The sequence below is a fragment of the Pituophis catenifer genome, unplaced genomic scaffold (genome assembly GCF_029215685.1).
Source record: "Pituophis catenifer annectens isolate HBS135680 unplaced genomic scaffold, rPitCat1.0.hap2 SCAF_15, whole genome shotgun sequence".
NCBI classification, from domain to species: Eukaryota; Metazoa; Chordata; class Lepidosauria; order Squamata; family Colubridae; genus Pituophis; species Pituophis catenifer.
Genome location: NW_027256895.1, coordinates 1,562,346 through 1,578,371, shown reverse-complemented (window position 1 = coordinate 1,578,371; position 16,026 = coordinate 1,562,346). Strand labels below are relative to the sequence as shown.

General features: G+C 52.1%; 2 protein-coding genes across 2 annotated transcripts in view; one reads left to right on the top strand and one right to left on the bottom strand.

Annotated features, from left to right (window-relative positions):
* Positions 1-380: 380 nt before the first annotated feature.
* YBX2 (Y-box binding protein 2) lies at positions 381-11,250 on the bottom strand. Its single transcript, XM_070954700.1, has 10 exons — positions 11,064-11,250; positions 8,453-8,516; positions 6,944-6,977; positions 5,717-5,806; positions 5,325-5,621; positions 4,990-5,102; positions 3,006-3,180; positions 1,973-2,152; positions 1,671-1,763; positions 381-828 (listed from the first exon to the last, which is right to left on the bottom strand). The coding sequence occupies exons 1-9, from the start codon at positions 11,209-11,211 to the stop codon at positions 1,713-1,715; spliced, it is 1,152 nt and encodes a 383-aa protein (XP_070810801.1). The 5' UTR covers positions 11,212-11,250; the 3' UTR covers positions 381-828; positions 1,671-1,712.
* Positions 11,251-12,225: 975 nt separating this feature from the next.
* The window catches only part of PHF23 (PHD finger protein 23), an 8,893-nt gene continuing 5,092 nt past the window's right edge, over positions 12,226-16,026 (top strand). The window contains exons 1-3 of the mRNA XM_070954524.1: positions 12,226-12,267; positions 12,708-12,877; positions 12,930-13,241. Of these exons, the coding sequence (XP_070810625.1) occupies positions 12,226-12,267; positions 12,708-12,877; positions 12,930-13,241 (524 nt within the window). The remainder of the gene's footprint in view (positions 12,268-12,707; positions 12,878-12,929; positions 13,242-16,026) is intronic.

The window sequence follows — 16,026 nt, the reverse complement described above, 5'->3', positions numbered from 1 at the left end:
AAGCTCGGGCAAAGGGGAGCAAAGCTCAAACCACTTGGCAGGCCGATCAAATTAGGTGGTTTGTGAGTTCTAGGCCCACCTTAAACATGGAAAGCCGGTTGGGCGATTTTGGGACCAACAATCTCCCGAAATTCCCAAAGTGGTGGGCTCCCTTGTTCTCCCCTTCCCAGGGCGGAGAGAAAAAGTGACTGGCCCGAGATCTGATTCTGTGCGTAAGGCAGGACTCGAACTCACATCCTCCCAGTTTCCAAAGCCCAGATTTTGGCAGCTTTTTAAGAGCAAAGGATGGCGACGAAAACCAAAATACCTTTTTGACTTTGTCGACGGGGGAAAAAGAAGGGACGCACTGAAACTCTGTGCAAATTTTTTTTTTCTTTTTTTACTGACGCCCAAACTGCACACAATAGTTTTACACACACGGGGTGGTCCTTCAAACAATTGAGAGGGGGGGGGGGGAGGAAGGAAAAAAAAATTAACTCAAGATTCAGAAACTGCCAGTTTTTTTCTTTTCTTTTTTTCTTCTTTTCCTCTTTTAAACTGGCAAAGTTGTGGAAGGAGGCGGGCAAACGCCCCTCTGAAGTTTTCTCTTCTTTTTATTTTTTAAAGCAAAAGTGACTTTTCCTTTCTTTCTGGTCAAAAGTCGCGCCCCCCCCACCCCCACCCCGGCCTGGTCAGGTTTATTCTTCTTTTTTCTTTTCTTTCTTTCTTTCTTTTCTTTTTTTTAACATTTTAGAACTTCAACAGCAGCAAAGAGGGTTATTTGGTGAAGTTTGGGGTCTCTTCAAGTGCAGGATGAGGTAACTTGGGTTGGAGGCACATTCTGGACACCTGGCAAGGGAAGGAGAAAGGTTCAAGCAGATGCCGGTTTGAGGTTTGTGGGGAGCAGAAGAAAGAGACACAACCCCCCCCCCCCGAGGGAACCCTGAAAACTGAGGCACACAAACTTCAATCTGGACACTGATAAAAGAGACTTGTTTTGCTAAGAATTGAATTGTCCTTCGGGCTCGGAGCTGGGCTGTTTTCTTGCAGCACTGATGATGTAACTTAGTTTGGGTAACAAAATGTCTTGCAGCTCAGGGAGCACTCAGGGAGTGGGGTGGGGTTGGACTAGATGACCTACAGGATCCCTTATAGCTCTGTTCATCTGTAAGCACACCAAGGGCCTCTTAAATGTGAATTTTCAGCTGGAGAAGCAAGACCTCCCCCCTTGGCAAATAAAAAATAAAAATAAAAATTGGCCGAGCCAGAGAGACTAGGAAATAACAACTTATTAAGCAGCTTCCCAAGAAGCTCCGATGGGTTTGCGGGAAGTCAGGATAGCTGAGGGAAAACTCCAAATTTTTTTCTCCCTCCCAACAAATCTCGGTGCATTTGAGAGGTACCTAGCATAAGGAAGCACTCGGGAAGAGAGGGAGAAATCTGCACATTTCTCTTTGCAAAACTTTTCGTTTGCGTTCAAGAGATCCGGCAGCTTTCAACCCCCCAATTTATCAACGTTTGAAAGTAAAAACGAAACGAGGTTAAATTCAAGGCTCGGAGGGGCGATGGAGGGTTTAGCAGCTTGCAAAATCCATCCGGTCTTCCATTTTTCGCCCAGCCCGCTGTGAAAACAAAACCCGAGTTTGAATCCACCGCTTGACCCAACAAACTGTAAAAAAGAAGCCCCTTACCAGATCACAGCTCTTGGCATCCCCTCGGTGTGTGCAGGCTCTTCATGCCAGTAAAGCAGGGGCAAGCTCTCCTCCCGGCTCAGGTGTTGAAATCTGGATTATTATTTTTTTTAAAAAAAAGGCAAACAGGTTGCAAAATCTGCCCACCGGGGACTTGGAACTGATGAAGATGTGGCTCGAGAGTGACCCCCGGTGGCCCCTAAAGGCATTGCGGGGCCCTTTCCAGCCCATGAATCCTGGGGAGAAGCTGGATGTGGGGGGGTTAACCAGGGGGTCCAAGGCCTCCCCCCACCCTTGCTTACATCCACAAGCTGTTGCTGGATTTCCGGCAGTGGCTGGGTGGGACTTTCCTGGGCTGGGGAAGCTGGCTTGCTGGCTTCGACCACAGGGTCTTGGGTCATCACAGGAGTGCTGGCAGCTGGGGTGTCTCCCCCGGCAGCTGCGGAGCTGGGGGCCGGCTGCTCCTTAGTATTGGTGGTTGCCTAGGACAGAAAGAAAGGACAAGGTTTGCCAGATTGCGTGGGAAGGGGAGGCGTGGAGAGACCAGCACAGAACACGATCCGGTCAGTTTCTGGCACCTCTACAGATCCAGGAAGACTTTTTCCCCCCCTCGTCTCTCCTTCTTTGTCGATTGAGCGAAGATAAACCTGGGACGTTAAAAACATTATTTCTGCAGCCATTGAAGCATCAGAAAAAGACGACACAGATTAACTATAAATTAGTAGAAGGAAAATGGCAAAGACAAAAATGAAGGGGAATGCCGGGGTTGCGTGTCCCACCTTCCCAAATTCCAACTTGACATCAAAGTTTGCTGGAATTACCGTCACGAAGTAGCAGCGTCCCATTTTTTCCCCCCCCCTTCTCATTTACAAAACTGTTTTTAACGACAGTCGCCGGGTCCCAATTGCCGTTGTTAAACAAGGACGAGACCTGTACCGCTACGGGAAGCAAAAGAGAATTTAAAGCATATTGAAAGAAAAGCAGACTTTCTTTTTTTTAACAAAAAATGCTTTTCTATCCGTCCTTCCTTGCCAGGGACGCCCGTCGATTCTCCCAAGAAGGTAAATCGGGGATCCTTAGGATACCCCTATAATTTGGGGAGGGGTTTTCCCAGAGCCATTCTGGAAAAAAAAAATAAAAGACAACAGTGAAAATTGCTGCTTGAACTTGGCATTGTCTTCCTCGCTTGAACTCAGGAGAAAATAAAAAAGGATTCAAAATCAAAAATCAATTGGGCTGGTAAAGGATTTTGATGCAATTCCTCTTCTTCCTGCCCCCCCCACCATCATCATCCCCTGCCCGTTCCCCCCCCCCCCCAATTTCTCTGCCCCTCACCTCAGTTGCCGTCTGGCGAGCCGAAGCCGTCTGCTGGCGTCGGCGCTGGAAGTAAGGCCGGTTGCGCTGCCGTTGAGGCTCGGGACGGATCCCGTCCGCTGGGGCTTGGGCTGCTTTTGTCTCGCCGTCTCCTCCCTCCGTGGTGGGCTGCTGCGGAGGACGGGGGCGAAAAGGTCTGGGCAGGACACAGAGGGGTGGGTGAGGGTGTGGGCGAATTAACTCGCAGCCTTCTTCCCCCCTCCTGGGAGGGAAGAGACGGCTCCCCAAAGAACTGGGAGCAGAATCACAATAGAGCTGGGACCTTGGAGGTCTTCTAGTCCAGCCCCCCGCTGCTCAAGCAGGAGACCCCTATACCATTTCAGACACTCTCTTCTTAAAAACCTCCAGGGATGGAGCACCCACAATTTCTGGTGGCAAGCAGTTCCACTGGCAAACTGTCCTCACCGTTAGGAAGTTTCTCCCTAATTCCAGGTTGCTTCTCCTCTTGGTTAGTTTCCATCCGTCGCTTCTTGTCCTGCCTTCTGAATAAGCTTTCCGCATAGTATAATAAGTATATTATACTATAATATACTTATTATGCTATAATATACTATGTGGAAAGCTTATTCTATTATACTAGGTTATAGTAAGCATATTAGAGTATAATATACTTATTATACTATGCGGAAATATTATAATATAAAATATATTAGAATATATTTATAAGTATATTCTATTATAATAATATACTTATTATATTATTATTATGCTATTTATTATGCTTATTATTATGCTATTTAGTATACTGTCTCGGAGAGTGGGCGGCATAGAAATATGACTAATAATAATAATAATAATAATAATAATAATAATAATAATAATAATATAACCTAGTATAATAAGTGATAAACCATGCCAACTTTGCTGGGCCCCTGCAGGAATTGCCCAACGCAATTCAACAATCTTGCTAAATAGAATCAGAATTCTTTATTGGCCAAGCATGACTGGCTACACAAGGAATCTGTCTCTTAAGCTTTCAGTGTACATATAAGCAACATATATGTGATTAAACCGTGATCATGATCCTAAAGTACAATCGTCATCAATCATAAGATACCAACATAAATGTAACACTAACTAAAGATAGGGCACCTGGAGGGAGGCAAGAAAGCACTGCGGTTTGTAAAAAAAAAAATAATAATTAGGGTGCGAGATGTAATCTAAACGTTTAGCAGTGTTACTCATCTGAAAATGAGTAGATGAAGATGAAAATGGAGGGACTTCCCCAGCCAGCAAAAGGTTTACCAAAATTCAGCCTGGCTAAGACAAAATGAAATGTGATTATTGCATGTTTTTGATCGGGTAACTTTCTTAATAGACGGTGGGAATGCGGTAGACGTAATATATCTTGATATATTCTCTCTCTACTATATTATATCTCAGCAAAGCGAAGAAAATAACCTGTGACAAGCTTAAAGGGCTAGAAGCATGGCAATTAAATGGCAAACTGAGATAAATAGGGTTAGCCGGCATGACAATTAAATGGGGAACTGATACGCCGGGTGGGGGATTCTGGGAATTGGGGATTCTGGGAATTGAAGTCCACCCGTCGGGGAGTTGCCCAGGTGGAGAAAATTACTTTAGCAAATTAGTTTCTTAGGACAGAAATTATTCTGCTGAAAGTTGCTTGATTACAGGAGAAACCTTCTAAATTCTGTTTGTGCCATTCCTTGTGCAAACCAACATTGGCGAGGCTTTCCCCACGGCTGGGAATCCTGGCTTGTTCCAATCGACTCACCTGGTCAGCAAGGCCAGCCATTTTTCCTCTCCCTCCCTAAACCCTGAATGATGGTTTCCTGGCTCTATTGTTTATAATAATCCTGCCCCCCAATCCATGTGGGCAAATGACGTGTGCCAAGGCAGCCTCGTCTTAACCAGGGGAAGGGCTAGCTTGGAACCTGGTTAGCTTTCTTTGCGGTGTGTAGGTGTGTGTAGAAAGACTTGCCTGCGGTATCTGGGACGGAATCGAGGTGCCGGGGCTCTCTCGCCCGCCTGGATCTGCTGAGGTTGGTCTCCTTCAGGCTGGGTAGCATCTTTGGGGTCCGTGCTGTCAGAGCCCTAGGAAGGAAGAGCAAGATGAGGAGTGAGAAGGGACCTCCTAGAGATCATCTAGTCCACCCCTGCTCAAGCAGGACTGCTCATTCCAGACAGAATAATAACGGAAGAACAATGTCAGAAAGGGACCTCGGAGGTCTTCTTGTCCAACCCCTGTGTTCAACCCTATAACCATTCCAGATGGACTCTCATGGTGGCAACGGGCTCTGTGGCCCCCAGACTCACTTCCACGGTCTGGGCCTGCTGAGGCTGCTGGGCCTGAGCCCGAGGCCCCCTCACGAATCTCCGCCGGAAGAAAAATGGCGGGGGGCGCCTCCTGCGTGGGCGCTGCTGTACCGCCTCGTCCACTCTCTCCCCCTCGCTGACCGTCTCGGCGCCCCCCTCGGGCCGGGCAGCATCTGGGGGCAGCTGGGTCTGCCGGGGACGGGGGATAAACCGGCGGAAGCGACGGCGATTGGGGGCATAGCGGCTGCCTTTCACGGGAACCCCGCCAGGGCCGGTGACGTTGGCCGCTTCGGCCCCCTACGGAAGACAAAAAAAAAAGGGGGGAGAGGAGTCAGTTGCAGATGGGGGGGACCCCAACTCGGCTCCGGTGAAGCAACACCGCACGGCCGCACCTTCTCGCCTTCCACCACATCGAACTCCACCGTTTCTCCATCTCCAACACTTCGCAGGAATTTACGAGGATTGTTTCTCTTGATCGCTGTCTAAGGAAAAAAGCCGAGAGGAAAAAAAAATGAGTGAGCTTTGGGGGCAGAAAGATGGAAGGGAGATCACAGGCCATGGGCATCTTGGAAGACTTGTGGACTTCAACTCCCAGAATCCCCCCTGCCATCTCTCTTCCCCCCCCATTGCTGAAGTCAAGTTATATTACGTTCACTGCATACCCACCATCTATTAAGAAAGTTACCCGATTTAAAAAAAAAAACCACGATAAAGGAGTTTAGCCACATTTCTACCAGCTGTGCTTGCTGGAGAATTCTGGGAGTTGAAGTCCACAGCTTTTAAAGAGGCCAAGGTTGGACACCTGTAATTTACCTGGTGCTAAGTTTCCAAGCACGCAGGTGTGCACAAGTCAGCCGTGTCTGTTTTGAAGCAACCCCCCCCAAAACTTGGCACCCATTCTACCAATATTTATCTAACCAATTAAAATAATCCAACTGTTTGCGGGCAGGTTACAATTTCTAACGTTGTAAAGCAATTAACACAAATTATAGTGACAAATAACATAATAATTGAGGATTTGCTAAAAAGAATAACGAAGGACAGACGCCTAAAGCAAGCGTGCAATTAATTAAAAGAGGGAGTTCGTTACTAGCCTGGGGGAGATTAAGGCTATCAGGGAATCCCAGGGAACACCGGCTAAATTGTGCCAAATTGGTGCCGCTGGTTGAAAGGAGCGATGTATTATCAGGGCTGGTTTATGGGGATGCCACAGAGAGTCCCCCCCACCTCGAAATTCTCATAAATTTCATTTTATGTCCTCCGATCCTAGCTTTGAAAAGTTTAGCTGGGCTTTTTAATTGAAAAACAGGAGCCAAAAAAAAAGCAAAATTAATCTAAATTCGGTGGCCCGAATCTAAAGGATGTTAGTTTATCTAGCAAGGATCAGCTGCTGTTGCTACAGGAAGAAATCCCTCCCCCCCTGCCCCCCCAAGTTTTAACACCAACAATTTCTCATAATTTCCACGGAGGAACAAGTCTAATGCTTCCTTTGCCGGCTCAAACTTACTACAAGGAGCAAAGGCAGCAACGGCCAAGGTGAAAGCTGAAGGGTGCAATAACAGAGGGAAAAAAAAAGGAAATTAAAAAGGAATTTAACTTACACAATGCTCACTTCTTACCTGGTGCACAAACACATCCTCTTTGGTATCATTCCTGCAAAAGGGGGAGCAAGATTAAGGAAAGGAAAAATAAACATAAACCTTGGAAATCCTTTAATCCTTCGGGCAAACCACTGTTTGCGCTGAATCAGGGTTAAAAATTACGAGGGGAAATTGAGAGCGTTAAGGAGACCCAGCTCCAAATTCTCGTTCAGTTGTGCTTTTAAAAAAAAAACTCAGGAAACGTGGTTTGGATTGGAAACCAGCATCCCAAAGATGTCAGTTTGTTTGCCCAGAAGTTTAGCAAGCCAACTGATTAAAGGAATGAAGGTCACCCATAAACTTGGTTTATCTCTTCTTTTCAAAGGGGACGGGCATCCAATTAGCCTTTGTCCCTAAACTGATTATAATTTTTTTTTTTTTTTGCAACTTAATGCTTCTTGGGCACAAGAAGAGCCCAGCGTGAAGTTTTAAAGCTTCAAAGCCGCAAAAGGAGAAAAAGTCCCTTTATTTCCAAGTGGAGTTTTAACCAGGAAGGGGTGCCAAATAAAAGACGCCAGCCGACAGAAAGATACAGAGAATATTTGTGGCTCGGGGTCGGACTCGGGGGCTCCTCGGCGCTCTCTGAGCTTGGCATTTTTTCTTGCAACCTTTTCGTGACCCAACTAAGGAACATCATCTGTGTAGAAGGGACTGTATATAAAAAAGGGGCAAACCCCACTCCCTTCTAGCTTGGATGACGTACCCTAGTTGGGTCATGAAAAGTCTGGAAAAAAAAACAAAACACGCCAAACTCAGAGAGCACCAAGGACCCCACGGAAAGAGAGATCTTCTCGGGGACTTTGCTGGAAAAGCCAATTCCCATCAGCCTCGTCCGAAACGCCCCGGCCCCGATAACCCATGGGGCACCGCACATTCCCCTAAGCACGCAGAGAGCAGCCCAAGGGGGCACCTGGGTACAAGGACAGACTTCCCAGATAAGGCAGTCCAGCTATGCCAACTTGGCTCGGGCTACTTGTTTGCTCAGGCCACTCCGGCAAACATCGGTCTCAACAAGGCAGCCCAGATTTATTATTATTTTTTTTAAAAAAAAAAAAACACACCAACAGAAAAAAAAAAAAGCCGCCAGATTTGCCAGGTAATCTTTGGTCTTCTGAGTCTGTTTCTTTTTTTTCTCTCTCTCTCCAAGAGAAGGAAGTTGGCACAGAGCTTCCGAACTAGCTAAAGGGCTGATCTGGGCTTCCGTCAAGCCGTCTTTGGGAGTTAATGTAGGCTTGACCACGAAGTGACCACAATAGGGGTGGAAATGCCAATATTCCGGGGAGGGGGGGATTGCAGCCCCATCTTGGATTAAACCTGCCCCCCGCCCCCAAATGTGGAAAGCCAGTCTGTTACAAAACACAACCTCCATGGGGAGAATCTTAGCTAAACATGGCCAACAATTAACAACGATTAAACTGAGTTAATTGTTTTTTTTTTACTTTTCACCTCCCCGATAGCCCAAGGGAGAAGTGTGGGGAGGGGGCTCACCTGTTTATAAATCCATAGCCATTGCGAACGTTGAACCATTTCACCGTGCCCTGCACCTGGGTGGCTGGAAGCCAGGGGGTGGGAGGTGAGGAAGGAAGAAAGAAGACTGGTGACGCTGGCAGAGGGGCACCTTTCTTTGCCGCCCCCCCCTCACTCCACCCAGGAAGAGCTGCTGCTTTCAGAGCCCCCCCCCTCTCTCTCCCCCCCCACTCCATAAGGCCTCCTGGAGCCCATCATCCTGGTCAAGGACACCAGTTTTGCTGGGGAGGGTTGACATCCTGGCTTCTTGGAAGGTGGGGGAATTTTAGCAGCCTCCGGGGAGAAGGACCACCTACTCATTATGGGCGACTCCACCCCGGCTGGGGAGACTGGAAGAAAGACCCCCGGGGTTCAGTTTCCAGCGGGGCTGGGGGGGGGGGGCTGCTGGCACAAGCGGGACCCCCGCCGTCCCTCCTTCTCCCACCCCCCACAAGCAGAACCGCCCCCCCCCCGGAGTCTTCCTCTCCGCCAGCAAAGCGGAGCCGTGGTAGGCAGAAAGGACGCCCCCTCCCCAAATAAGTGAAAGCACTCGCGCTTACTCCGGGGATCCATCATGCCCAGCCACGCAGTCTCGAAGTCAGCGGAGTTCTCCCTCTGGGCCTTGAGAAAGCCCCCCTCTTCCCGCGAGCTTGGGAATGGGAATTGTAGTCCCGCCGACCACCCCCCCAGTTCCCCACCACCACCACCAGTCGGGAAAAGCCCAAGAGAAACCCATCGTGCCCAGCCACGGAGTCCCGAAGACAGCGGCGATCCCCGGCTGTCATAAAACCCACCTCTCCAGCGAGCCTGGGGATGGGAACTGTAGTCCCGCGTCGCCCCCCCGCCCCACTCTCCAGTCGGGAAAAACCACCGCGACCCATCACGCCCAGCCGCCAGAAAGGTACCCTCCCGCGACACTGGATGATGGGACCTGTAGTGCTGCGCCACGGCAGCCTACGTGAGGGTCTCCCGCGCCGCCCCCCGCCCCGGAAAAGCCACCGCGACCCATCACGCCCAGCCACGGAGTCCCGAAGACAGCGGCGTTCCCTGGATGCCATAAAGCCCACTTCTCCAGCGAGCCTGCGGATGGGAATTGTAGTCCCGCGACGCCCTCCCACTCCGAAAACCCCAGAGAAACCCATCCTGCCCAGCCGCGGCATCTCCCGGCAGCCAGAAAGCCCACCTCCCGCGACTCTGGATGATGGAACCTAGTCGGGAAAACTGGAGAAACCCATCCTGCCCAGCCGCAGAGTCCCCCAGCCGCCAGAAAGCCCACCTTCCCACGACTTCCCCCCCCCTTCCCCGCCCCTCAGAAACACTCAAGTCGGGGGAAAAGAAACCCCCACCCCCCACCCCCGGAGAAACTCATCCTGCCCAGCCGCCTCCCACGACTCTGGATGATGGAACCTGTAGTCCCCCGCGTCCCCTCCCTACACACTCAAGTCGGGGGGAACCCACACCCCCCGCCCCGGAGAAACCCATCCTGCCCAGCGGCCAGAGAAAGCCCCACCTCCCGCGACTCTGGATGATGGAACCTGTAGTCCCCTTTTTCCCCCCTCCCTCTCCCCCACACAAACACTCAAGTCGGAGGAAAACCCCCGGGAGAAACCCATCCTGCCCAGCCGCCTCCCACGACTCTGGATGATGGAACCTGTAGTCCCCCTCGTCCCCTCTCTACACACTCAAGTCGGGGGAAAAGAAAACCCACCCACCCCCGAAGAAACCCATCCTGCCCAGCGGCCAGAAAGTCCACCTTCCGCGACTCTGGATGATGGAACGTGTAGTCCCCCTCGTCCCCTCCCTCTCTCCCACACAAACACTCAAGTCGGAGGAAAAACCCCGGGAGAAACCCATCCTGCTGAGCCGCCTCCCGCGACTCTGGATGATAGAACCTGTAGTCCCCTTTTCCCCCTCCCCACACACACACACTCAAGTCGGGGGAAAAGAAACCCATCCTGCCCAGCGGCCAGAGAAAGCCCCACCTCCGGCGACTCTGGATGATGGAACCTGTAGTCCCCCCTCGTCCCCTCCCTACACACTCAAGTCAGGGGAAAAGAACCCCCCACCCCCCCCCAATTCCTGGAGAAACCCATCCTGCCCAGCGGCCAGAGAAAGCCCACTCTGGATGATGGGACTTGTAGTCCCCCTTTTCCCCCTCCCTCTCCCCCACACAAACACTGAAGCCGGGGGAAAAGAAACCTTCCCCGCCCCGGAGAAACCCATCCTGCCCAGCGGCCAGAGAAAGCCTCACCTCCCACGACTCTGGATGATAGAACCTGTAGTCCCCTTTTCCCCCTCCCTACACATACACTCAAGTCGGGGGAAAAGAAACCCATCCTGCCCAGCGGCCAGAGAAAGCCCACCTCCGGGAACTCTGGATGATGGAACCTGTAGTTCCCCCCCTCGTCCCCTCCCTACACAAACACTCAAGTCGGGGGGGGGGGAAAGAACCCCCCCAACACCCCCCAACCCCCAATTCCTGGAGAAGCCCATCCTGCCCAGCGCTCCGGATGATGGGATTTGTAGTGGCCGGCCCCTCCCCCCCCCGGGCCGGCGGCGGCAACGGCTCCTCCCGCGGCCCCCGCCCCCTCACCTAGGACGCGCTTGGCCGCCTGGCTCCGAGCCCCCAAGGCTCCCGCGGGCGCCGCCGCCGCCGCTTTGGCCCCTCCGGCCGCGGGCTCCCCCGCGGGACTCTCCCCGGTGGCGGGAAGGGCTCCGCCGCTCTCCGCTTCGCTCAGCATCCCGCTGCCGCCGCCGCTGCCCGTTGGTGCCGCCGCCGCCGCCGCCTCCGCCTCCGCCGCTGCTCCGGCCTCGTGCCCGGGGACACACCCTCGCTCCTCGCGGCGCCCACGCCCAATCAGCAACGGCCGCTCCGCCCGGCCCCCTCGCCCACGCGCGCCCCCGCCAATCAGCTCCCGCCGCCGCCTACCGGCCGCTACCTTGGCTTTTATGCCCCGCCCGGACACGCCCCCCCGCGGCCCCCATTGGCCCGGGACCACGCTCAGGTGTGCGCGGAAAGGGGGGGGGGAGGGAGGGACGCCCACGTGGGGGAGGAAGAGGAGGGGGTGGGGGTGTGTGTGGCCCGAGCGCTCGCGCGCCCCGGCTGCGGAGCTCGCCAAACGCTTTTGCAGGTAGGTAGGTAGGTAGGGGGGTGGGTAGGGGGGTGGGGGGGCTTGTTTTCTGGGAGACGTTTCGGGACCCGACTAGGGAACAGCATCAGTGTGAGAAGGGAGAGGGGTTGGAGGAGGAGGAGATGGAAGAAGAGGAGGAGGAGGAGGAGGACTGTGGGGTCCTTTGATGCTTTCTGAAGTTGGGGGGTCTTCTGGCGGACGTCTCCTGATCCAACTAGGGAACATCATCAGTGTGAGAAGGGAGGGGGGTTAAAGGAGGAGGAGGAGGAGGACTGTGGGGTCCCTCGGTGCTTTCTGAACTTGGGGGGTTCTTCTCGCAGACGTCTTCTGGTCCAACTAGGGAACAGCATCAGTGTGAGAAGGGAGAGGGGTTAAAGGAGGAGGAGGAGGACTGTGGGGTCCCTCGGTGCTTTCTGAACTTGGGGGGTTCTTCTCGCAGACGTCTTCTGGTCCAACTAGGGAGCATCATCAGTGTGAGAAGGGAGGGGGGTTAAAGGAGGAGGAGGAGGACTGTGGGGTCCCTCGGTGCTTTCTGAACTTGGGGGGTTCTTCTCGCAGACGTCTTCTGGTCCAACTAGGGAACAGCATCAGTGTGAGAAGGGAGAGGGGTTGGAGGAGGAGGAGATGGAAGAAGAGGAGGAGGAGGAGGAGGAGGAGGAGAGGACTGTGGGGTCCCTCAGTGCTTTCTGAACTTGGGGAGGGGGGATCTTCTGGATCCAGCTAGGGAACATCATCAGTGTGAGAAGGGAGAGGGGTTAAAGGAGGAGGAGGAGGAGAAGGAGGACTGTGGGGTCTTTGGTGGTCTCTGATCTTGGTAGTTTTCTTGCAGACGTTTCATGACCCGACTAGGGAACATCATCAGTGTTTGAAGGGGGTGGGTTGATTTGTAGGTCGGAGTGAGGAGGAGGAAGAGGACTGTGGGGTCCCTTGGTTTTTTTGAAACTTGGGAGAGACTTCTGGCAGGCGTCTTCTGGTCCAACTAGGGAACGTCATCAGTGTGAGAAGGGAGAGGGGGAGGAGGAGGAGGAGGAGGAGGAGGAGGAGGAGGGGGAGGACTGTGGGGGTCCCTCGGTGCTTTCTGAACTTGGGGGGGGTTCTTCTCGCAGACGTCTTCTGGTCCAACTAGGGAACAGCATCAGTGTGAGGAGGAGGAGGAGGAGGAGGAAGAGGGGGAGGAAGAGGAGGTGGAAGAAGAGGAGAAGGAGGAGGTGGAAGAAGAGGAGAAGGAGGAGGAGGAGGAGATGGAAGAGGAGGAGGAGGACTGTGGGGTCCCTCAGTGCTTTCTGAACTTGGGGGGTCTTCTGGCGGACGTCTCCGGATCCAACTAGGGAACATCATCAGTGCGAGAAGGGAGAGGGGTTGGAGGAGGAGGAGGAGGAGGAGGAGGAAGAGGAGGTGGAAGAAGAGGAGAAGGAGGAGGAGGACTGTGAGGTCCCTCAGTGCTTTCTGAAGTTGGGGGGCTTCTGGCAGACGTCTCATGACCCAACTGGGGAGCAACATCAGTGCAGGAACATCCTCATCAACCATCCTAGAGTTTTTCCCCCGCGGGTGCAGGATCCGCTCTCGTCAGCCTGCAAGAAACCCGCCCCCCCCCAAGCTCCGAGGGGGCCCCAAGAAGCCCCCAACGCTTCAATCCCGAGGTATGAAATATCCCCTAGGATGACTCGCCTGCCTTTCCTGCTCTTTGCAATGCAGGCGTTTTACGCGCACTTTCCTCGCGGTTGCATTTATTCGCGTGCATACCCGGGGGGGGGGGGCGGGGGGGGCGGCATGGGGCGCAGCTGGGCTGGATCGGATGGGATCGCGGGGCGCTTTTGTTTGTTTCCAAAGTTGGCGACGGTCGGTGGAGCTCGCGTGGGGGGTGGGGGGGTGGGCGCTGGGAACGGGGTTTAGGGTTAGACCCAGGTTGCAAGCTGCGTTCCCACGACACGGTTGCGTGCAGGTGGAGCGCTTCGCGATCCTCGCCTCCCGGCGTTGCGCGGAAACCCGTCCCGTTTGGGGATCGGAGGATGGGAGGGGCGGCCCTGAAACCTGGGTTGACAGAGGGGGTGTCCCGTGGAAGCGTCCCGGGTGGAACTCCCCGATTCTCCGTGGGGTTGGAACTTTATTTCTTTCCTTCCTTCCTTCCTTCCTTCCTTCCTTCCTTCCTTCCTTCTCTTCCCTCCCTCCCTCTTTCTCTTTCTTTCTTTCCTTCCTTCCTTCTCTTCCCTACTTTCCTCCCTTTCTTTCTCTTTCTTTCTTTCTTTCTTTCTTTTCTTTCTTTCTTTTCTTTCTTTCCTTCCTTCCTTCCTTCCTTCCTTCCTTCCTTCCTTCCTTCCTTCCTTCTCTTCCCTCCCTCCCTCTTTCTCTTTCTTTCTTTCCTTCCTTCCTTCCTTCTCTTCCCTCCCTCCCTTTCTTTCTTTCTTTCTTTCCTTTTCTTTTCTGTCCTTCCTTCCTTCCTTCCTTCCTTCCTTCCTTCCTTCCTTCCTTCCTTCCTTCCTTCCTTCCTTCTCTTCCCTCCCTCTTTCTTTCTTTCTTTCTTTCTTTCTTCTTTCCTTCCTTCCTTCCTTCCTTCCTTCTCTTCCCTCCCTCCCTCTTTCTCTTTCTTTCTTTCTTTCCTTCCTTCCTTCTCTTCCCTCCCTCTTTCTTTCTTTCTTTCTTTCTTTCTTTCTTTCCTTTTCTTTTTCTGTCCTTCCTCTTACCATTCTTTCCTTCCTTCCTTCTTCCCTCCCTTCCTTCCTTCTCATCCTTCCTTCCTACTCCTTTCTTACCATCCTTTCCTTCCTTCCTTTCTTTTCTTCCTTCCTCTCTTACCATCCTTTCCTTCCTTCTTTCCCTCCTTTCTTACCATCCTTTCCTTCCTTCCTTTCTTCCTTCCTCTTACCGTCCCTTCCTTCCTTCCTTCCTTCCTTCCTTCCTTCCTTCCTTCCTTCCTCTTACCATTCTTTCCTTCCTTCCTTCCTTCTTCCCTCCCTTCCTTCCTTCTCATCCTTCCTTCCTACTCCTTTCTTACCATCCTTTCCTTCCTTCCTTTCTTTTCTTCCTTCCTCTCTTACCGTTCCTTCCTTCCTTCCTTCCTTTCTTACCATCCTTTCCTTCCTTCCTTCCCTCCTTCCTTCCTCCTTTCCTTCCTTCCTTCCTTATCATCCTTCCTTCCTTCCTACTCCTATCTTACCATCTTTTCCTTCCTTCCTTTCTTCCTTTCTTCCTTCCTCTCTTACCGTCCCTTCCTTCCTTCCTTTCTTACCATCCTTTCCTTCCTTCCTTCCTTCCTCTCACTCTTACCATCCTTTCCTTCCTTCTTTCCTTCCTTCCTTTCTTCCTTCCTCTCTTACTGTCCCTTCCTTCCTTCCTTCCTTTCTTACCATCCTTTCTTTCCTTCTTTCCTTCCTTCCTGTCCTTCCTTCCTTCCTTCCTCTCTTACCATCCCTTCCTTCCTTCCTTCCTTCCTCTTACCATCCCTTCCTTTCTTCCTTCCTTCCTCTCTTACCATCCTTTCCTTCCTTCTTTCCTTCCTTCCTGTCCTTCCTTCCTTCCTCTCTTACCATTCTTTCCTTCCTTCTTTCCTTCCTTTTCCTTCCTTCCTTCCTTCCTTCCTTCCTTCCTTCCTTCCTTCCTCTCTTACTGTCCCTTCCTTCCTTCCTTCTTCTCTTACCATCCTTTCCTTCCTTCCTTCCTTCCTTCCTTCCTTCCTTCCTTCCTTCCTTCCTTCCTTCCTTCCTTCCCTCCCTCCCTCCCTCCCTCCCTCCCTCCCTCCCTCCCTTCATCATTCATTCTTTCATTCATTCATTCTTGCTCTGTAGCTGAGGACTAGCGCCTTGCTAGTCCTCAGTTTTGACCAACTGACATTTGGGATCCCGATCGGTGTTCATCAGGTTTGGTAGTTTCTACTCGCTTGCTCCTCCCTACCTTCAACTGAGAGCAAACCCTGTGAAAGTCGCCCATATACAATCGCTCAAGGGAACATTTATCAACACCTCTGAGTTGTATGGCTCTTGATTGCACAGGTAGTCCTCAACCTACGACCTCAACGGAGCCCAATATTTTTGTCCTTAAGCGAGACAGGTGCTAAGTGAATTCTGCCTCATTTTACAACCTTTCTTGCCACAGGGGTTAATGGACTCACTGTAGTCATTAAGTGAATCACACGGTCGTTAAGCGAATCCGGCTCCCCCATTGACGTTAGGTCGCAAAAGAGGATCACATGACCCCGGGGACACAGCAACCGTCATAAATGTGACTCAGTTGCCAAGTGTCTGAATTTTGATCGTGCGACCACGGGGATGCCTGTGACGGCCGTAAGTGTGAAAAACAGTCATCAGTCCCTTTTTTCCCCAGTGCCATTGTCACTTCAGACGGTCACTAAACGAACGGTTGTAAGTCAAGGACCACCTGGATTGGAAAATAAACTTCGACCGTCTCTGAGCGAGACGCCTGCCTCAATTC